At 40.0% G+C, this 22,839-nt stretch overlaps 1 protein-coding gene across 1 annotated transcript in view; it reads right to left on the bottom strand.

Moving 5' to 3' along the window:
* Positions 1 to 22,839, bottom strand: part of DISP1 (dispatched homolog 1 (Drosophila)) — a 97,309-nt gene that overhangs the window by 69,515 nt on the left and 4,955 nt on the right. The window contains exons 2-3 of the mRNA XM_014539916.1: positions 17,220 to 17,284; positions 15,698 to 15,760 (exon numbers count right to left, since the gene is read on the bottom strand). Coding sequence (XP_014395402.1) covers positions 15,698 to 15,743 — 46 coding nt within the window. The 5' untranslated portion in view covers positions 15,744 to 15,760; positions 17,220 to 17,284. The remainder of the gene's footprint in view (positions 1 to 15,697; positions 15,761 to 17,219; positions 17,285 to 22,839) is intronic.

Raw genomic sequence — 22,839 nt, 5'->3', positions numbered from 1 at the left:
TGCATGGCTGCCGGCCGCCATCTTGGCTGACAGTTAATTTGCATAAGGATATGCTCATTAGCCAGTGGGAAGGGTAGCGGTCGTACGCTAATTACCATGTTTCTCTTTTATTAGTGTAGATCTTCTAGGAGGACAAACACACCAAGTGTAAAATTTATTGTTCTGGCTGGAGCTAGTTTTGTGCCCACTATAACAATACCTTAACACTGTGCTTTGTAAATCGGAAGTCTCCGGGTGAGCTAAGTGTCCCTCCCTCTGCAAAGCTGACAGCCTGAGGTCACGCCACCAAACGCAGACCTCTCTACTGCTGTCCATTCAGTGAGTCGTCCTTTCTGCAGAGCTGTCCTAACTCATCAAATCGTGACACCATCCATTTACAGCTGAACGTGACTTCAGTGGGCATCTCTCCGACAGAGCCCCTTCTCTTCCAGGTATTACCTGGTGAGCCTGCTGACACCAGAGTCCCTGGGAGGCCCATTCACACAGGGTGCAGGGTCTCTCCCCGTCCCTCATCCCTCAGCAGGAGGTTCTGATGCAGTTCTGGAGTAGAGCCCCGGTGTTTGCATCCCTTAACAAGCTCCCAGCTGACACAGAAGCCGGGGAACCGCACTTTGAGAACCACTGCTCTAGCGTCTTCCCCCTTTTACTATATCCTACAGAGTTAACTGAACTAATCCCCCTCAGACCAGAAAGTCATGGACTAACCCAGGGATCTCATACTAAAGCTAGCACTCCTCGGTTTAGTATGTAAGGCCCTCTTGTTAGATTCCTCATTGATCCCCCCTCATCGCGTGGCCAAACTAACAAACCCTCTCACAGTGCTTGCCACCTCAGCTGTCCTCTCCCTGCTAAAAGGCTCTCCTCCTTATCGGCCAATAAATGGTGGCTATTTTATCAATCCTTTGTATGCATCCAATAATTCAACACATGTTTATGAAGTACCTGTAATATGTTAGTCACCGTGTGTAGTGCCATGAAAAGAATTGAGGTTGAAACCTTCCATAATTAACCTCAAATCAACTCGAAACACCCATGCTTCTATATTCACCTTAGAAATTAAATTCAACAGGCAAAACAACTGACCCAACGCTCTCGGAACTGGTTTTCCCAGGAGTAGAAATGGAGATAGAGTGAGTCTCTATATTCTCTTTCTTGGCCCTCTTACATAACTTAGTATCCATTTCAAAGAGCTCTAAAAAGAGTTAAAGGGCATAATAAAGATACCACTACATTTATGTTGAATAGATTTACAATAACTTCCTCTCATGTAGCAGGTTTTAAAAAGGAATTGCTGCCCTGGCCGGGTGGCTTAGCTGGTTGGAGAACCGTCCCATACATCAAAAGGTGGCAGGGGTGTTTTTTTTGTTTTTTGTTTTTTTTTCTTTCTTTCTTTTAAAATATATTTTATTGATTTTTTACAGAGAGGAAGGGAGAGGAATAGACTTAGAAACATCGATGAGAGAGAAACATCGATCAGCCGCCTCTTGCACACTCCCCACTGGGGATGTGCCCTCAACCCAGGAACATGCCCTTGACCGGAATTGAACCTGGGATCCTTGAGTCCGCAGGCCGACGCTCTATCCACTGAGCCAAACCGGCCAGGGCAAAGGTGGCAGGTTTGATTCCAAGTCAGGCACATACCTACACCCAGTCAATCCCCAGTCGGGGTGAGTACGGGAGGCAATTAGTCGATGTTCCTCTCTCTGTCTCTATCTTTGTCGCTCTCTCTCTCTCTTTCTCTCTTCCTTCCTCTCTCTCTCAAAAATCAATAAAAACATATCCTTGAGTAAGGATTAAAAAAAAGTAATTGCTAATAATTACAGGTAGATGCTTGGTGTTCTCTCCAGGTAGATGGAAACTAAAATAATTGAGGGCGGGAAACAAGCTTTCCATCTTGGCATTTCTGGAGTTTAACAGACCCAATAGGTGCTCAAAAGTTACACAAAAGGATGAAGCCACTCACTGCCTGTTACATTTTCAGATAATATATTTGCACAGATAACACTACAGCAATACATGTATAGTGATAACATTTTATTCACTCTTTTGAATAAAATATCTTTCTTAGTCCTCAAAGTCCTATGAGTACATTTTAAAATGTGCTTTTACTCATGCTTAGCTAATTTTTAAATATTTATTCATATTCTAGTACAAATCTGAATGAAGTCATGTAAGTTATCCAAAACTAATAACCCCATGGAATAAATGGAATTATTAATGATAAAGGAAGCTTTCACACAGACCCAATTAAGTAATTTTATAATTTTATTAAAGCATGACAGAAGAGTCCATGTAAGTGCAATAAAGTTTAATGGGAACTCAGTCTGGGACTAAGAGTAGGCATTATATGCAATGAAAGCATAAATTATAAATAAGAAATAATCTCACGAGTCTCTATTTCCTCAGAAATTAGCCAACATATACTTATGAACAAATTTATGTGTTCAGCGTTTACAGATAGCTATGGCAATGCTATATATTGTTTACACAGTCTGCATTTGAAAAATGAAGTTATTCTTTAATTAGTCATTTCTAAGCCAAAGTTAATGGTTGTTTGAAAATGAGGCTCATTACATGATTCTGTAAATGTACTCTGTAATAACTAACATTAGCACACAGCTGTACAAACATATTTACCATGACCTAGTCTCCCACCACAGGTGTGTATTTTCCATCCTGAGTATTACTAATATGTATCTCAGACTGGCTTGATTTAGCATTAACACTGAAGGGAAGAAATATTTCTTAAATTATTTAACTACTTGTAAAATAAAATGTTAACCCAACAGAACACTTAATATGTCATAATCCATCTTATTTTCTGCATGTTATGCTCCAACTTGTTCCAAAAAAAAAAAAAGGTTTATGGTAGCTTCTTAATTCCTTTTTTATTTTAAGATATATTAATAATAAAATATTAATCCAGAAAGCAAATAAAATCAGTCTCAAAATAAATTATCCGACTTGCATTTACCAGCAAACATCACTTGCAGCCATGACTACTATATTTTATGTTTTTCTAGTAACATAGTAAAATATAGCTTAGGGAAGCAAAATATTCCAATAGTATAATCAAGTGATTAGGAATCACTTTATTAGGCCAAGCAAACGTCCCTGAATAAGCTAAAGATAAATTATTCTTTCTAAATTTAATAAAAGGTGTATTAAGAGAAAAGGTTTCAGCAATGAACCTTTAGCCTCTTTTGAACATCAAGAATAGTAATGTGTTAAATGACACTGCACAAGTCTACAACTGTTAGTAAATAATTAGCATCTACAGTACAGTTCAGAACAAATGGCTTCGTACTGACTTATGACCTAACAGATTTCTTAAGAGCAGAGGCTTAGGGAGCTCACACAAATACATTTTCTACCTAACAAATAACTCAGATTCAATCTTGGAGATTACTTTTTAGTTTTGAAAGAATAAAATAGATTAAAAACCTCACACTGGCATGTAATCAAATACCCTCTATGTTTCAAGTGATTTCTGAAGATGTCTAACCCTTTACATAAAGGACATGAGTCTGTTTTTCAGCTGCTGTCAACACCTATTAGCCTCATCCTTCCTGATTAGAGAAAGGAAAAAGCAGGCTACTGTTCTTTCTTTTCTATAAAAGGGATCTGAACTGTAGGAGTACACAGCACATATATTAGGTTTTATTTGATCTAAATACAAACACTGAGGCAGATAAGGATAATAATAAGGATAATAAATAATAAAAAATGTATGTAAGCACAAAATCAATGTTTATTCACTCAACTGTCTCTTTCTAAGGGGCCACCCAAACAAGGCAGTAACACGCAGAGATCCCCTCCCTAGCTTCTGAGCAAACATCTCTGGGAATGTGTTTGGTATCTGATAAGTCAAAGATTTAGAGGAATATTGTTCAGTAAAATTGGAAGATAATGTCAAATATCTCTGGTATCAGGACTTTGGCTGCAATGTCATGTTAGAGAGAGACATGCCTAGACTCTGAATGTCACCAGAAAGCTTGAAGGAATTAAGACTTTGAAGGTAGATAAAATCCCCGTGGGGAAAAAGCCTGGTACCTTGCTTATTTACATGGTTCAGGGCCGTCTTTCCAGGTCAGGAATGAAGGTTGCTTTACTGGGAAATGGCAGAGGAAGACTCTCAAGACTTTTGGGGGAACCTCAAGAACTTGAAGAATCCTTGCCCTAACTGGTTTGGCTCAGTGGATAGAACGTCGGCCTGCGGACTGAAGGGTCGCAGGTTCGATTCCGGTCAAGGGCATATACCTTGGTTGCGGGCACATCCCCAGTGGGAGGTGTGCAGGAGGCAGCTGGTTGATGTTTCTCTCTCGTCGATGTTTCTAACTCTCTATCCCTCTCCCTTCCTCTCTGTAAAAAATCAATAAAAATATATTTAAAAAAAAAAAAAAAGAACTTGAAGAATCCAAAACCTGTAGGTATTGCACGCAAAGTCTGATGGCAACTGTGCGGCGTGGCTTCCTCGCCTTGAGAGGCTAATGAAAGCTCAGTCTGCAGAGTCCTTATGAGATTCCAGCAAAGCAGATGTAAGAGAGCCTCTATGACCCATTATGACTCTTGCTAAGTTTATGCAAAAATCAGGCTAAATTGAAACTGGACTTACTGCAGTAAATACATTGGTCTTAATTTGGCTCTTTGAAGAAAATGAGGGTACTAGTAAATTCAGGGGGGAAACTGAGTTTCAAAAGAATCTAAAATACACAGTTGGGGACATTAGACTGCAGACCAGTTAACTGTCTTCATACTTTCATTTTCTGCCTGTCAACTGAACTGGGTCCTGAATTTTTCATCACCAGAGATGTTACTTGTTGGTCAGGGCAAACAACATTCAAAATCTGGGCCAGCCAGATTGGGGAGGGGGGGCACGCAACCCAGTATCCTTACCTGGATACTGCCTTTCATTGGACCATTCGCCATGGTTCTTATTGTTCTAATTTTTGCCCCAATAACATTAACATTTATAACACAATTTGTCTTCACCAGGTTACAAGTCCTAGTTGTACTCCAGGAATACAGCCGCTTACCGATTCTAAACACCATCACAGCCTCCTTCCATGCCCGGGCCTCACCATCCCTCTGACAGACAGCAAGGATCACTTGGCTCTGAAGGAAAATTGCCCCTCTTCAGCAGGAAGCAGCTATAGAAGAGACCCTACACCCCTTTCCCTTAAAGAATTCAGAGCCAAGAACCCTTGAGGGGGGGATGATGTAGTAGGCAGTTGGACAGACATGAGCAGAGTAGGAACGATAAGTCAGGTATGGAAGGTCACCAGGGCAGAAAGCCCGGGGCCTAGCAATGGGAAATACTTGGAGGATAAGTGTTTGGGGGTGGGCCCTGGTCCCCAAGGTGAACTTCCCCTCCCCTAGCATATCGCTGGTCATGAGGTACAGACCTTTCCCTGACCTTCCCTCCCCTGGTATGATGCTAGTCATGTGGTAGACCCCTTTAGAAGAAAAAGGGGGGCTGGAGAATGGCCTCATAAGATTCTCATACAAGCCCTGCATGACCACTCCCTTAAGCATTAAACCTTAGAGATAACACCTAGGCCTCAGTTGTATTTCAGCTCCAGGACCAGAAGAGCAGCAAGGCCAGGCGGGTGATGCCATGGCTGACACCAGGACCAACTGCGATGATGAATGACCCCCAGCCCTGGCACTGACCAATCAGTAGAGACCACGAACATAAAAGGACATACCAGGAAAGCTGATGAATATTCTATTGAGATCCTCCCTTGAGACCTCCCCTAAAATTCCTGCCTTTGAAAACCCATAAGGCAAGGGACCTAGAGCAAGCCCCTTCCCCCCTCTCTCTCTCTCTCTCTCTCTTTCTCTCTCTCCAGTGCCTTTCCCCACCCCCTCATTTCCCCAGGCTCACTCTCTCTAGAGCAGTGGCTCTCAACCTTCTGGCCCTTTAAATACAGTTCCTCATGTTGTGACCCAACCATAAAATTATTTTCGTTGCTACTTCATAACTGTAATGTTGCTACTGTTATGAATCGTCATGTAAATATCTGATATGCAGGATGGTCTTAGGCGACCCCTGGTGAAAGGGTCGTTCGACCACCAAAGGGGTCGCGACCCACAGGTTGAGAACCGCTGCTCTAGAGCATGCCTGTGCCTTTCCCCTTCTCTTTCCCCCTTCCCCTCCCACCCCACCCCCACATTTTCTTTGCCTTTCTCCTAAGCACCAAGGGCCCCACCTCTGAAAAAGACATCTGGCACTGGCTTAAACTTTTATGATACATCAGCTAGTGCAGACTTTTCCCACTCAAACCAATGTTGTATTTCTTCCATGGACTCTAAGCTAGAATCCCTCGGAAAGTGACCAGAACCTTACAAATAGGAGGATTTAATCAGAAAGCTTATGTTTTGTCTCAAAGAATGTGGCCAGTGAAAATCAGATGGCAACAATTCACCTGTAGGACACCAAGACACAAAGCAGAAGGGAGAAAAGACAGGAAAAATGCACGACTAACTGGGAAGATTTAAGACGTACGTGGAAGAAGATAGATTCTTCTGATTCAGATTAGATATGGAGTATTTTTTTAAAGTAAATCCAAAGTGAACACACTCACGTTTTTAAGGCATGTGTAGGTTAACTAAGACACCACATAATTTAGCCTCTGAAAATACAGAAAAGTAAATATAATAAAACTGGTACGTATTTTTAAATTATAAAACGCTCAAATAAAAGTGAAAGTTGTAGATGTTAAGGACTGTTTCCCTGAGGGAGTGGGGCCTACCTCATTATTTCTGGATTTAACCCGACTATTAAGTGCAAAATTAAATTATTCATGACAGGTTCACTGAACTGCCTCCTAATAAAGCACCCTAGAAATATAGAACAACTCCCCATAAATTTACGTGGCAAATGCCTTTTAAAAAATATACAAAACGAGATGCTAACAATATTTTAATTATATTTTTAAAATGTCATCATGTTCTTATTTTTAAACTTTATTAAAGTATAATTTACACGCAATAAAATGTACAGATTTTAAGCATATAGCTCAATGAGTTTTGGCAAATGAATGGATAAATCCCAATCAAGATAGAGAATTCTTCCATCAGCACAGAAGGTTTTCTTGTACCCTTGGTAGCCAATCTCCCCAATGAACTCCAATCCAGGTAATCGCCGATTTAATTTCTGTATTTACAGATTACTTAAGTCTCTTCTAGAACTTTGTAAATAGAACCATATAATATGTACTCTTTTGTGCCAACTCCCTTTTAGTCACCAGATGTCTGTGAGAGTCATCACAATTGCGTGTATCAGTCTTCCATTCGTTTTTATTGATGAGGAGTACGTATTGCATTGAATGTTCACACCACAATTTATCCATTCCCACTGGATAGACATTTAGGTTGCTTTCCGTTTTTGACTATTATGCATAAAGCTGATATAAACATTCATGAATAAGTCTTTTGTTTCTATAGGGCCATATGTTTCTACTTCTTTGGGGGTAAATATGTAGGTATGGAGTTGCTGGGTCGTAAGGTACGTGTATGTTGCCTACGAAGCACCCTGCTTTGCAAGTGGTGATGCCATTTCACACTCTCATTAGCAATGTTCCACTTGTTCTTCTTCTCTTCTTGTTATTCTCGGCCTCTTTCATGTGAGCCATTCTGGTGGTTCTAAGTGGTATCTCACTAGAGGCTTTAAGTAACTGAAGTGTCTTTTCAAGTCTTTGCCCATATTCTTAAAAATTGTTTCTCTTTATCATTGTGTTGTAACAATTCTTTAAACATTCTAGATATAAGCCCTTTGTCAGACATTGTGTTACAAATATTTTGTCCTGTTTTGTGCCTTGCTTTTTTATTTTTAAATGGTATCTTTTGAAGAAGAAAAATGTATTATCTTGAAGTCCAATTTATCAAACACTGTTTTATCTTATGAATAGTGGGGTTTTTTTGTCCTAAAAAATTGCTACGGTCTGAATGTTTGTGTCCCCCCAAAATTCATTTTGGATCCTTATGTCCAATCTGGTAATATCAGGAGGTGGGGCCTTTAGGAGCTGGGAAATCCTGTGGGTGGAGCCTTATGAATAGGATTAGTGCCCTTATAAAAGAGGCCCCAAGGAGGTCCCTAGCCACTTCCGCCGAGTGAGGATACAATGAGGCGTGTACCACCTCACCTGACGCTGTTGGCACCCCGACCTTGGCCTTCCAACCTCGAGAACTGTGAGAAATAAAACCAGTTGTTTCTAAGCAACCCCATCGGTGGTATTTTGTCATAGCAGCTAAACAGACTAATGCAGAAATTTCTGCCTACACTAAGGTCACAAAGACCTTCTACGTTTTCTTCTAAAAGTTTTGGTTTCAGGTTTTACAATATTAGGTCTGTTTTTAGATCATTTGTGCATTTGCTGTATATAAATATATCTTATTATTACTATTATTTTTAATATATTTTTATTGATTTCAAAGAGGATGGGAGAAGAAGAGAGAGAGAAACATCAATGATGAGAGAGAGAGTCATTGATCAGTTGCTTCCTGCACGCCCCACAGTGGGGATCAAGCCTGCAACCTGGGCATGTGCCCTGAATGGGAATTGAAACGTGACCTCTTGGTTCATAGGTTGACACTCAACCACTGAGCCACACCGGCCTGGCAATAAAAAATATATTTTAAAAAATTATTTGTCTGCTTACCCTGATTTTGGTTTCACTATTAAAGTCAATATTGCTTGGTTAATTCTGATTACACAGATCAGTTTCAGATTTCATGTGGGAGTATTCCACAGCCACATTCACACCTTCACTTTGCATTTCTTCTATTAAAGTGTACAAATAAAGGTAGCCTGTGGCAAATGTCAAGCACTGGAAACCACGAGTGAAGAGTATTAGGCAGTATTCGAATAATGTAATGTTTGGATCTCCTAGTAAGGTTAATAGCATAACACAGACTCCATGTCCAAATCCCCAATTTAAGAATTTATTTTGCTGTCAAAACTTGTTATTTCTTGCAACACCACTTATTGGACTCATACCAAGTATACTACGTGAATAAACTTATTAATACTTTTTTTTTTGCAAGGCTGAATCACTATTAGCAGTAGACAGGGCCAGGGAATTCACACTAACATATGGCAACAGCCACAAACAAGACTGACTGCGAAGCCTTCTCTCCTACATGCTCCTATCCAGGTTCCAGAAAGATCCATCTTAACCTGTGACTCCGTGTCAACGTTTCCTGCTTTTGCTTTGGACTTGGTATCAACGGATTCCTGTGAATCAGCGATCTCTGCTTTGATCACTAAACTTTAATTCTCACAGGAGAATTAAAACGCTTCCCCTGTTTATCATTTGGAATCTGAAAAAAGGGAGCAAATCCCACATGGAAACACTTATTTTGGGTCTGTTTATCTCCCTACCAGATCCCCTCTGCCACTCCCATTGAGTTTTCTGCCAACAAAAGAACTCAAAAGACACAGCTCTCAGCTCTGACTGATCTGAAAATGATTTCAAGGAAGATACAGAACTTTTCATTACTTTCTTCGTTAAGGTTTCTACTCTGAAACAACACAATGGAATAGGCTTAAAAAATGTTTCTTTCAAGATTGTCTAAAATGAAAATGGTCTTCCTTGGAATGTCCTATATTGCTGAAGTGATAGTAGCATCGTTAAGAAACTCTTAAAAATCATTTTCATCCATTAACCCATGTTTTTAACATACTGTTTTCCTTTTTCTGTTTCTTGTAGCCTTTGCCCCAAAACATATGAATTTCACAGAGTTATAATATGTGGATATGACTATGAAAAACAGTCACATGGGGAAAATGATAAACCAATGAACAGCTCTCTCTCCCTTCCTCTCTGTAAAAAATCAATAAAATATATTTTTTAAAAAAATCATTTTCATCTATTAACCCATGTTTTTAACATACTATTTTCCTTTTTGTTTCTTGTAGCCTTTGCCCCAAAACATATGAATTTCACAGAGTTATAATATGTGGATATGACTATGAAAAACAGTCACATGGGGAAAATGATAAACCAATGAACAGCTTACATTTGGAAGCAACAGTGTCACAAACGAGACAGTATCCCAAGCGCTACTGTTGGCATTGTCTCCCCTAATCAGAAAATCTCTTGAAAGAGTTCCTTTAGGAACTGCTGAAAAGCTCTTATTTGGGGAAAACAGATTCCCTATCATCAATCAGTTCAACAGACAAGACGTACGAGGTAACTGGATATCCAACCAAACCCTGGCTTTCAAGGGATTAAACATCAATTTATTTAATACTCCTTACTTACATTTTAAGGGTATTTTCTTTCCTCATTCTTAACCTCAAATACTTGACTTCAGAAAGGATCCCAACACACTTTCCCAAAATATATCGCAATCATAAGTACAAAATCCATGCTACTCAAAGTATAAAATATATTTTTTAAATTAGAATCTCAGAAAAAAAGGAATTTATTTTCAATGTTTCAAGTTAAAAACAAGTGAACAACTAAATATACTAAGAAATCTCTTAAAAGTCTTTCAAGTAGGAAAAACAATAGAAAACTGAACATTATCAGTTACTCAAGATAAGGTTGTTACAAAAATAACAAGAAAAAAGACATTAAAGTTTTCATAGTTCTGGTAGAAGTTAACATGGTGGATGTTTAGGAAGATTTAGTTACCCTCTCCCAGTTTGTGAGAGAAAATAAGAGTTATTCCAACACTTTCTGGTTTGTCTGTTATCTTCAATGTGCAGCTGAATTTATTCTGTTATCAGAATATCTTCTGATAAAAACACCGAAAAACTCAAAGTTTAAAAGACTCCCTCATTGTGTTGGACATTCTAATTTTATCATTTTTATACTGCCCCACCCGCCGCTTTCTCTTGCTCTAGAAAACAAATTTACCAAAAGTAGAACTTTTTAACTCTTTTCATTTAATAAAAATACCTCTGAAAACTTTACTTTTAAAAATGCTTTACTTCTTAAGATTTACTTGTACTACACATGCAATAGCTTGAAAGCCTTACTTTTTAGTTTGTTCAATACATATTTGTACATATGATATGCATGTAGGGTTTTACTCCATCTCATTCATATCCATGGAGTAGCCAGCCTGTATTTCACATGGGATACTTATTATGGGTGGCAAGTCTATCTAAAATCAAAAATTACTAGAGGGCTTTTCTCCCCATTGCCCACCCATCACTTGGAGGTGAATTCGGGAACTTAAATAGGGCCATCTTGGGACTATTTGGGGTAACTCTATAGAGCTAAACCATCTCCCAGAAACGGTCTTAAATAAAGCAACTGGTATGAAACGCCAACTTGCTCCTAACATTCAGGCAGATCCACTTTGCAAAAGGATGAAGTCCTTCAGGGATCTGTAGCCAAGGGCCCAGAGCGTCCCAATCGGAACCCATGATTAGTGACTCAGATCAGTGACTGAAACGACCAAATGATGGCGGGTCAGCAGTGTCAGGCCTCTGTTATTCTGACCTCTAACCCCATTCCAACCTGCCAAATTAGGACAAAGCTCTCTTTCTATTCTTAAAGATATCATTATTTTGAACATAAAAATATAAAAAACAAGACTAATGCGATATTTATAGATACTAAAGCAAAGAAAACCATCAACAAAATGAAGAGGCAACCTACTATTTACAAATCATATATCTGATAAGGAGCTAATATCCAAAGTATATGAAGAACTCATACAACTCAACAGCAAAAAAATAAACAATCTGATTAAAAATGGGCAGATCATCTGATTTTTCCAAACAGGTACATGAAAAGACGTTCAACATCACTAATTATCAGGGAAATGCAAATCAAAACCACAATGAGATATCACCTCACACCTGTTAAATGGCTATTATCAAGAAGACTAGAAATAACAAGTACTAGCAAAGATGTGGAGAAAAGGGAACCCTTGTGCACAGTTGGTGGGAATGTAAATTGGTGCAGCCACTATGGAAAATGTTATGGAGGTTCCTAAAATAATAACTGAACTAGCATACGGTCCAGCAATTGCACTTCTGGGTACTGACCCAAAGAAAATGAAAATACTAACTAAAAGAGATATATGTACCCCATGTTCACTGCAGCATTATTTATAGTAAATATGGAAACAATCTAAATGTCCATCAATGGATGAGTGGATAAAAACACTGTGGTAAGTATGTATACACACACTCATACAATGGAATATCATTCAGCCATAAAAAAAGAATAAAATCTTTCCATTTGTGACAACATGGATGGAACTTGAAGGCCTCACACTAAGTGAAATAAGTTAGACAAATACAAATACCATATGATCTCTGTTGTATGTGAACTTAAAAATCTAAATAAATAATCCACGCATAAATAAGATACAGAGGACAGGTTTGTGGTTGCCAGAGGTGGGGGGGTACAGTGGGAGAACTTTTTTTTTTTGTTTAAATAAATTGAATAAATAAATAAATAGATAGATGAATAAAACAAGATTAAATTTCAAAAAGACAATATGGCATTTATAAATGATTACCTAGTTCAGGCAACTATCATGCTTGAAACTAACAAGTGCTTTGGCTATGAATTGAAGAGCAGTGGGAGCAGAAGACACCTGGACAAGTTTCTTTGAATGGCAGCTGCCTGGGAAATGTCCAGATGCTGTGAGCAGCCAGCCCCTGGGATGACAAGAGCCAGGAAGAGAAGGGCTTGCAGTTCAGGTATTCAAACAAATATTTCAACAATGCGCCTGTCTTAACAAGCAACACTCCAAGGTGCACGTGGGTAACCCGCTCCAGCTTTCGGCTCCCGGTTCCCATTAACCTGGCATCAGGAGAAACCTGATAAGGTGCCATCGCTGAAACCGATCCTTCGGCTTCTGTGGCTGTTTTCCCCACGCCAAACCCTTTACAGCTGGCTTTTAAAAACATCTCAACCGCACACTTTGTGTTTATGGATTGTTGTGCATTTATCGATAAACTGGCTCTTCCCAGAAATGTCTGCAGTTAAGCAGCCGCTGCCCCAAGAATTCACAGAGACGCACTCCACCGACCTGCAAATACCCATAAGGAATCATTTTGAACATCTAATCCTGCGCCTTTAGGTAAACCAGATTAACTCCAACTGATCTCTCTGGAAACTCTCCGTAGAGACGTGATGTTTCCAATCACTCGTAGCTATTTCCAAGTCCCTTTTGGCCAAGGGTTTTTCTCTCTAGGCTTTCTAGGTCAAATGATTGGCCCCGTGTAAGCAAAGATTGCCTTGAGTCACTGCTTCAAAGGCAGCGCAACCTAAGAGGGTCTCTCAGAGCCGTCCTGACATCAAAGTGCAGGCCAGCTTCCTCTGCCTTTGGGATTGACAGGGTGAGTCTGTGTGAGGAAGGAACTTCAAAGAGCTGGCCCCCAGCCAGCCGCAGTGGGGCTGGTTGTCTCCTGCACTAAGTTAATCCTCCTTAAGGAAGAAATGCAGGTATCAGCCACCAGAGCAATCTAACCGTCTTCAGACAGCCACTGGAGCCAGCTTTGTCTGAAAGCACGTTTGGAGGCTCTGTGGTCTTTTCCAAGGTAATTTTTAAGCGCACAGTAGGTGCTCAATAAACCTTTTGAATGCACGCATACCTGGATCTAACAGCAGGCCATCAGGTGTGGCAGCTGCTCCTGTCGTCAGGGGTGTTATCTAATAAACCTCCGAATATGGCTCGGCTTCCTGTCTCGTGTCCCCCCAGCACTCACTATCCAGGTTCCCCACGCCTAGCTCCCTGCCCTCAGCATCGGAAAAACAGAGGAGGGACGGAAAAGGAATGTGCGTATCAGCAATGTGATCTGAGCTGGAGACGGAACACTGAAAGGTCTTTCTCCACAAGCCCTTCCTCCCACAGCTATTAACGTCGCCCTCAATTATTTTTTTCAGAACAAAGTCCTCTTCTCTGTGCCAACGGCAGTAGAATCACCACCTTTTTCTCCCACCCCTCATGAGTAAAGTAATCCATACCCCCCATTTGGAATGTAAATCACAGAAATGTATTTCTAGACCAAGAAATTAGGCAAATTCAAACACACACATATTGGAAATTTTAAAAGGGCCAATGAAGTAAATATATTAAAGTAAGTATTCCATTTATTAATAGTTCAAAAATTATTTCATTAAAACTATGTGATTATGTTAACATAGTGAGAACAGTGTTATACGTGTGTGTGCATTTCAATCTTCATTTAACCCCTTGTGGTGAAGTGATTTGAGAGTCTGGTTCTAACTTCAGTTTCTTCAGGTACTTGGCTTTAGAGCAGCGGTTCTCAACCTGTGGGTCGCGACCCCTTTGGCGGTCAAACGACCCTTTCACAGGGGTCGCCTAAGACCATCCTGCATATCAGATATTTACATGACGATTCATAGCAGTAGCAACATGACAGTGATGAAGTAGCAACGAAAATAATGTTATGGTTGGGTCACAACATGAGGAACTGTATTTAAAGGGCCAGAAGGTTGAGAACCACTGCTTTAGTGGGAGAAAGAACCCTCACAGATAACACGTGGCTCCAAGTGAAAGGAGACTCTTTAGCTGCCTTCTATGGAAACTGTGTTTCAGTTCTACCCATCAGTTGTTAGAGGTTTGTTTTCCCGTGCTGAGTGTTAATTTAAAATGTTCAAATGTGCCCAGCCAGTGTGGCTCAGTGGTTGAGCATCAACCCATGTGCTGGGAGGCTGCCGGTTCCATGCCTGGTCAGGGGAACATGCCTGGGTCGCAGGCTCCATCCCTGGCAGGGGGCGTGCGGGAGGCAGCCGATCAATGTTGATGTTTCTCTCTCATCGATGTTTCTATCTCTGTCTCCCTCTCCCTTCCTCTCTAAAATCAATGAAAACATTTTTTGTTAAATGTTCAAATGCTATAAAGGGTGACATCGGCAGCTAATACCTCGAGGTACCATATACACATAGAGTGAAAACAGTCCCTCACAGCAGACTCACATCTGATACGTTGAAGAACTGGGATTCAAAGCCAGAAAGCATGCTTTCAAAGTCAGTGCAATAAACCCTTACTACTCAAAGTGCGACCTCAACCAGCTGCAGCTGCTGGGAGCTTGTTAGAAATGTGGGTTCCCAGGCCCCACCCCACACTATTGACTGAGTCTGCTTTGTAACGAGATCCCCAGATGATGCGTAGAGACATTCTACACAGATATAATAAAACCATTTAAATGTCTCATACCTGAGAACACTGAACGTTTACCGGCAGGTACTCACTCCTGAGAATTCAACTTCACATGGTTTGATAGCCATTTTTAAAAGCCCGAAATGACTTACATTTGAGAGAGGCAGAGACACATAACTATCTATTTATATTTTTTTGCCTTGATAGTTCACATGATACGTGCACAGTCTGCATTAGTGAGGCTTTCTAGGGAAAAGCTTCCAGAAAATCATGACTATCTGAACCTCTTATATTGCATGTCAATGTAAAGACATAGTCACTGCATTTTCTGCAAAACCGCTATAAGCCCCCTAAAATGTGAACTGCTCAAAGGCACGAACCATGTTAGGACATAGTGCAGTGCCTCAGAACAGAGTAGCAACACAATATTTGCTAAAGGGGTACGTGAAAGAATTGAAACAGCGATCATCTGGGGCCCCCCTTCGGGCTGGCACTGTGATGAACATCCCATATATATTCTACGTCCTCACAACAATCCTTAGGAGTAGGAGTTGGAGGCTGAGGGAGGGCAAGTAACTTACCCAACATTACATACCTGGTAGGAAACTGGAGTTACATTCAGGTCTCACTTCAAAGCCCATGAGCTAGACCAGTGGTTCTGAAAACAGGCGAACATCAGAATCACGTGGAGAACTTTTAACAATTTCCCCCACTTCTCTGTGTCCCTTTCTGTCCTGCTCTGACTCTCAGAATCATGTTCCACACGCTCACACAACAACAAATAAATAAGACCCCAAACTGAAATAAACACAGTAACAGATGATCCTGACTGTATCATCAATCACCTAAGTCTGTTGGAGGGGGAAAGAACTGACCCTAATAAACATGGACAACACTGTTTTGAGTAAATACTGTAAGACTGAAGAAAGACCTGTACACAAATATTATATTGGAGTTAGTACATTTATTTGTCACGGGGGGACTGGCTAGTGAGATGACTTTGTGTCAAGGTTTCTTTCTCAACCTTGGCACTCCTGGCATTTTGGACCATGTCCCTCTTTCTTCTGGAGGCTGTCCTGTGCACTGTAGGACATTGAGGACAACCAAAAACATCTCCAGCCAATGCCAGAAACGTCCCCTGGGAGACAAAACTGCCCCCAGTTAGAACCACTGCTTTATCTGTCTACTAGGTTTGAACGAGTTAAGTAAACATATTAGAGATAATGCGAGCCAGGTTCTTTTCTCTCATGCTGGGGGGAAAAGTTACAAATAAGAAAAGGAGAGATGTTAGAAAGAACCCTGTCCTGTTGGGTTTGAGTAATGAGTATCCATGGACTTGCTTTCCAGCTTAGAAAAATCTTTAAATTTTGCCTTTTTAAAAAAATAGAGTATTACAAGGCAAGCGGGGCCCCTTGACGCCACAAGCCAAGAGGAACATTCTGGATCCTATTCCCTCTCTCCCCTCCAAGGAGGTCACCGCTGCCCTGAATTGGGGGCTTGCACTCCCATGCGTGTCTTACACTATTACTACATGTGTGTGGGGACTGCTAGCAAAATCTGCCCATTCTGAATAAAGGAAAAATACTGCATGCTCAAAAAGAGAAAAAACTGTTCTCTGTCAGATGCTCTTCCGAGGATTTTTTTTTACATTTCTTTATTGATTTCAGAGAAGGAGAGAGAGATAGAAACATCAATGATGAGAATCATTGATTGACTGCCTCCTGCACACCACCCCCCCACTGGGGATTGAGCCTGCAACCCAGGCATGTGCCCTTGGATGGAATCGAACCCAGGGCCCCTCAGTCCGCAGGCTGGCGCTCTATCCACTAAGCCAAGCTGGCTCGGGCTCTCCCAAAGATTTTAACTGAACAATACCTTTTCGTTGTCATGACAACCCTAAGAGGTAGGTATGTTACCCCATTTTGCTATCTGCTACATCAAGTTTCCCTTAGGAACTTCCTTTTCAGAATTTGCCTGGATGTTTTCACATATTTTTCCTTCCAGGCAAACTTTAGAAGCACATACATATCTTAAAGTACAACAGCGACATCCAACACTTTTCATTTGAATTCCTTATAGCAGGCATCTAGTTAGTGTTTTCTGATGCCATTTCCTACCTAAAATATTCTGCTCCTCGGAGAGGTCAAGAGATGCTCCCGCCATTTCCATTCTTCCTAGGCTCCTAGTATGTAGAAAAGGAAAGAAAAAAGCCAAAATAGTTAGAATAATCCATGGTACGTTTTATAGTTAGAATAATTCATAGTACATTTTATAGTTAACACAGAGGCAAAAAGAAAACAAAAAACATACAACTGTAAATAAACCTTAATTGGGGATAATATTAAAAGTTTAAATTTAAGGCCCTCCATGAATGTAAGGCCCAAGCTAAAGGATCCACAGTCCCATCCCATTATCAGCCCCCAATGCTCTCTGTCTATTTTCACTTCACCCCCTCCAAAAACTAGCAAACTACTGATTTCCTTTGACCTGATAATCATCTCATTTTCATTTAGAGCTATAGTAATAGTATCAGAATTCTTCATGCAGGCTTAACCTTAATAGTTTCATTTGAAAAGCTACTATGTATATTCAGTTGTAAGTTACATCTCTCAGAATATAGAAAAGATCAAGGAGAAGATAAGATCCCTCTATTTTTCTTTATAGTTGTTTCATCATGTATAATTTATCTTGTTCTCTTATAGCCTGAATCAACTAATCTTTAAAACTATCATGAGCTATTAGATCAAATGGTCATGGTTTTTACAAGCTTTGCTAGCTCCTCAGAGAGAAAGAATTCCCCTGTTAAAATGTAGTGCTTGGAGGGAGGCAACCAATAGATGTGTCTCTTTCACATTGATGTTCCTCTCTCTCTCTTCCCCACCCCCTCCACCCTCCTCCCTTCCACTCTATCTAAAAGCAATGGAAAAATATCCTCAGGTGAGGATTAATAAAAAAAAAATGTAGTGCTTGAATCAGATCTTGATTATAATCTCATGGTCTTTAAAAGATATTAATTTGGTGCTACTTTAATGAAAAAAATAAAAGCTTGCTACAAGAGCAACTGATTATATATAACAAACCTTAACTAAGAAAAGGATTAGTATTTTGTTTTCTCAATCCCAAATACACTCAAATTGTTACTGACATTTTTCTGACGTTTTCAACTGACTAATTTTTATATTTTATGTGAAGAGCTGCTTTGTTAGTGCTATGTGAAACCTATGATTAAGAAACTCCCAGTAAATATTTACATTCAAAAATATTTTTCTTTTATTAGTACCTGTGATTTAAAACAAACAAACCACCTCTTAGGGCCTGAGGCTCCCTAATGTTGGAAAATTACAAGGGCATTTGCACTTATTTGGAATTACTGAAGGCTCAGAGCCTTAGAAAACTTATGAAAATTCACAAAATGCAGAGAATTAATTTTGTTCCCTTTAAAAAAGAAGACTGTAATTACACCAAGCAATTCATTTCTTGGCAAAAGAAGGTTTGAGTCTTAATTAAATAAAGGGCACTGTGAGAATTTATTGGCCTTGGTTTCACATGGAAACAATATTCATCTTTCATTGGTGAATATACTAGTTTAGTCAATTTATTGCTAAATACAAAAGATTTCTGAAATAAACTAAGATGAAAAATGTTTAACATTATGTGAATCAAGAATATGAGCATTAGAAAAGTTGGATCTTAAGGAAAGCATATCTAAAAATTATCTTTGAGATGTAACTTTTTGTATAGATGTTGCTACTGAAGAATGTGAAGGTATTAGAAATACTAGAGTTGAGCCAATCAGTAGCCAGATAATCTGTATTTTTCTTCTATGAAAAAATCTATTACCTGACTTCACTGTTTTAAGTTTTTTAAAAAAGAATCCTAAATACACAAAGCTACGGATTGATTTCAATTTCTATTTATTAGATTTCTTTACTAACAAAAGTGATAGATGAGCCCTAACCGGTTTGGCTCAGTGGATAGAGCATCGGCCTGTGGACTCAAGGGTCCCGGGTTCGATTTCGGTCAAGGGCATGTACCTTGGTTGCGGGCACATCCCATCCCACGCCTCCAGTGTGCCAGGCCCTGGGCTGGGCACTGGAGATTTCAGAACAGATGGGCAGGAGAGGGAAGGTGGGAAATGCCAGTGCCACCCACTCCGCCCGGCCAACAACCAGCCTGTGGCCTTGGGCGGGTCCCGTCGCCGCTGGGCTTCAGTTTCCCGTCTGGAAAGTGAGGATAATGGCAGTTCCAAACTGAGAGTGTGCGTGCTGCACGCGGCTCAGAGCTCGGTGTGGAGCGGCGGGAGCTCTCGTCCCCAGACGCCCGTCTGGCCTGCTGGGACTCAGGGAAGGTGGGTACCCGTTCAAATCTGATCCCACTTGTAGCTGCGTGACCTTGGGCCAAACCACTTCCCCTCCCTGGATTTCTAATAATAATAATAATAATAATAATATAATGATAAAGAAAGAGTTAATAATCCTTCTCAATCCCACTCCATGAGATAATTAATGCTAATGGCCTAGTTATCCCTCCATGATGCTCATTCAACTATATATAAACATGTCACATATGAATATACATGAAGGACTACTACATCTCCTGTGGGTTATGTTCCTGGGATGTCTGTACTCCTCAAAGAAAACACTGAATTATCATAAAACACAACAGGGGGCCCTTAAGTGAAAACTCAAACAGAAACAAACACAGAACTTCGGCTAAAAGTACAGAGACATTTTTAGAAATTTGGCAAGTATACCTGCCTTTACTAGTTAATACCGTGTGTGTGTGTGTGTGTGTGTGTGTGTGTGTGTGTGTGTGTGTGTGAAAAATCAGTAATATAGGCTGATGCTGGAACAATAAAACAAAATCAGCATCAGGGAATCTGATATAACAACACTACCACTCCCAAAGTATTTTTTAAGTGACAATTTGGGGATTTTAGCTTTATATGTCTATACTTAAAAGATATGAAGCCATAAAACTTTGCTTTCAATCATTTAATCGCGGGGAAAAAGTTGATGAATGTAAAGTGATACTTTTTTTGGTCTTTTTCTTTAAATAGAAAAGGCTTTCAAGACTGAAGTGCTTTAAATGTCATGATTTTTCTATTCGTTGTGGGAGATGCAGACTCCTGGCACTGCCCCTGTAAGCGTGGGGGAACATTTTTCAATAGATGTTCCCATAAAGGGCTAAAGAAGCTATGTTGCAGGAAAACTTCTTTCAAACAAAAATTAATCCCAAGCCAATTTTGTGGAAAAGTCTTCCTGAACTGAAGACTTTGTTCTACGTTTAGTAAAATACCTTATTTCTTGGAATGCTGTATTAGAAGTTACAATGCACATGCTATATGGAACATTCCTTAGGTAAATAGCAAAAGCAAATAGTTTTTAAGCAAGTTTCTAAGAATAAACTAGGAGTTTATGAGCAAGAAGCTGTTCGTTTTAATTACATCAGAGAGAAAAATAGACCACATTTCCTGAGGTTTCCAAGTTAATCATATGATTTGGCCATGAGTCTTAAGGTTATCAGAAATTTCTAGTCCCTGGCTCATAAGTTATCTTCAAGCATCCTTGCTTAGAAGAGCTTAATAATAAGCAGCAGGGAAGTGGAAATTCTTTCTGCCTTGACAGCAGGGGGGATAGGAAGAGAATTCAGATGAAGAACATATTTCACATCGCCAGGGCTGACAAATGTGAAAAATGTGCCAGACAGACTCTGCTGGCTGCAAGTTTTATAATTAGAAATACTGAAACCTGTTCAATGGCGCTGCCCACTTCCAGGGGTTTCTTTTGAGCAAAACAAAGGAACTATTTTTCTTATTTATGTTGCAAGTTTATTTACTAATTTTTCTTATTGCAAAAAAAGACTTCATATTCATTGAATAATTTATCTGGTTTTATGATTTAAATGGTAAAAAAAAAATGCACACACAAGAGTACTCATATGGAGTCATGTTTCATCTGGTTCAAAAGTATAAAATGAAGATGTCGGAGAGAACCATTTGTTTGCCAAAGTTTTATTCAACATCTAAGTCAGGCTAGGCATTGGTCACAGCAGTGTGGCTATTTACAGAGATAACTCCATGACTATTTTATTTACTCTTTCATTTAAATCAGGGGTGGGAACGTCTGGCCCATGGGCCATATAGGGCCCGTGAAATCATTTGGTCTGGCCCTGCCACGGCATTAAGGGTGGGTTCATTAAAAGTTTGACCAAATACAGCAGGCTAATTTTTAAGTTGATAATTTTGTATGGCCCACGAATGAAGTTATTATCCAAATGATAAATATCCAAATAGCCCTTGGCAGAAAAAAGGTTCCCCACCCCTGATTTCAATCCTTAAAACATATATTTATCACTTATTGCCAGGGTTTGGACAAGATGCTAGGGATATAAAACGGTATCATGAAGCCAAGTTTTTCACTGTTGGAGAAGGGAGTTATCAAGATGGAGGACTGGGATGAATCCTGGGGTGCTGGATTTGAAATGGAATAATGACTATGAACTCTTAAATTAGATATAGAACTTTAATTTAGACATAGACGTAGACACACACACACACACACACCCTAGCTCAGTCTGAGAGATAAAGACCTGAGAGCATCTAGAACCAATGACACAGTAGAGCAATGAGCACACCCAGATCTTGATTTTAAATACCATTCACCGGGAAAGGGAGTCAGGGCCCCTTAGAAAAAGGCTGAGAGCCCAGGGCTGGGGCAAGGAAGGACTTAGGGCATCTTGTTACACCAGAAAGTAAGAAATTCCCCAGGAATGATGAAAACATATCACAAGGCAGGGGAGCAGTTGGTAGGGGCTCCACAGGACAGATCTAGAATCATTCAAGAGTCAAAACAATTAACGACAGAATGGAATGTAACTCCTTGAATAAAATAAGAATCTATGAGTTCAAACTAATGCAAATGAAAAATAAAGACAAGGGGGAAAGGAAGCGCTTCTTTAGAGCATAAAGCCAACGACTGAATGTGGAAGAACGAATGAGGGTGCAACCACTGTGGGGTGAAAGTTTAATGAGAAACAAGACATTTTCAGTTCCAAAGTGTCTCCCCACAAATTACATATTAATTGCAAAGGAAAAGCGGTAATTGGACAGTGGAGAAACCTGGTGGACATAATGCAACCAAGTGAAAACTCAGTAATATTTGTGTCTGCTGATATGATCTACTGAGAAGGGCATCCCAGGTTCGATTCCGGTCAAGGGCATGTACCTTGGTTGCATGCACATCCCCAGTGGGGGGTGTGCAGGAGGCAGCTGAAAGATGTTTCTCTCTCATCGATGTTTCTCTCTATCCCTCTCCCTTCCTCTCTGTAAAAAGTCAATAAAATATTTTTTTTTAAAAAGTGATAAACAAAACATTCTAGTTCTTTCATTCATAAATGTAGCCATTCAGTTAACAGTTAAGATTCTACTATTCGTCAGACAGTGGACACAAATGAGCAGAACACAGATCCCTACCCTTGAGAACATCCCAGTCTTGTTCTATTATTTCTATAACAAGAATTATCGCCGAAACCGGTTTGGCTCAAGTGGATAGAGCATCAGCCTGCGGACTGAAAGGTCCCAGGTTCGATTCCGGTCAGGGGCATGTACCTGGGTTGCGGGCACATCCCCAGTGGGAGATGTGCAGGAGGCAGCTGATCGATGTTTCTCTCTCATCGATGTTTCTAACTCTCTATCCCTCTCCCTTCCTCTCTGTAAAAAATCAATAAAATATATTT

This window comes from Myotis brandtii, unplaced genomic scaffold (genome assembly GCF_000412655.1).
Source record: "Myotis brandtii unplaced genomic scaffold, ASM41265v1 scaffold231, whole genome shotgun sequence".
Taxonomy (NCBI): domain Eukaryota; kingdom Metazoa; phylum Chordata; class Mammalia; order Chiroptera; family Vespertilionidae; genus Myotis; species Myotis brandtii.
The sequence above is the reverse complement of the archived record's forward strand: the minus strand, read 5'-3'. Positions and strand labels throughout refer to the sequence as shown.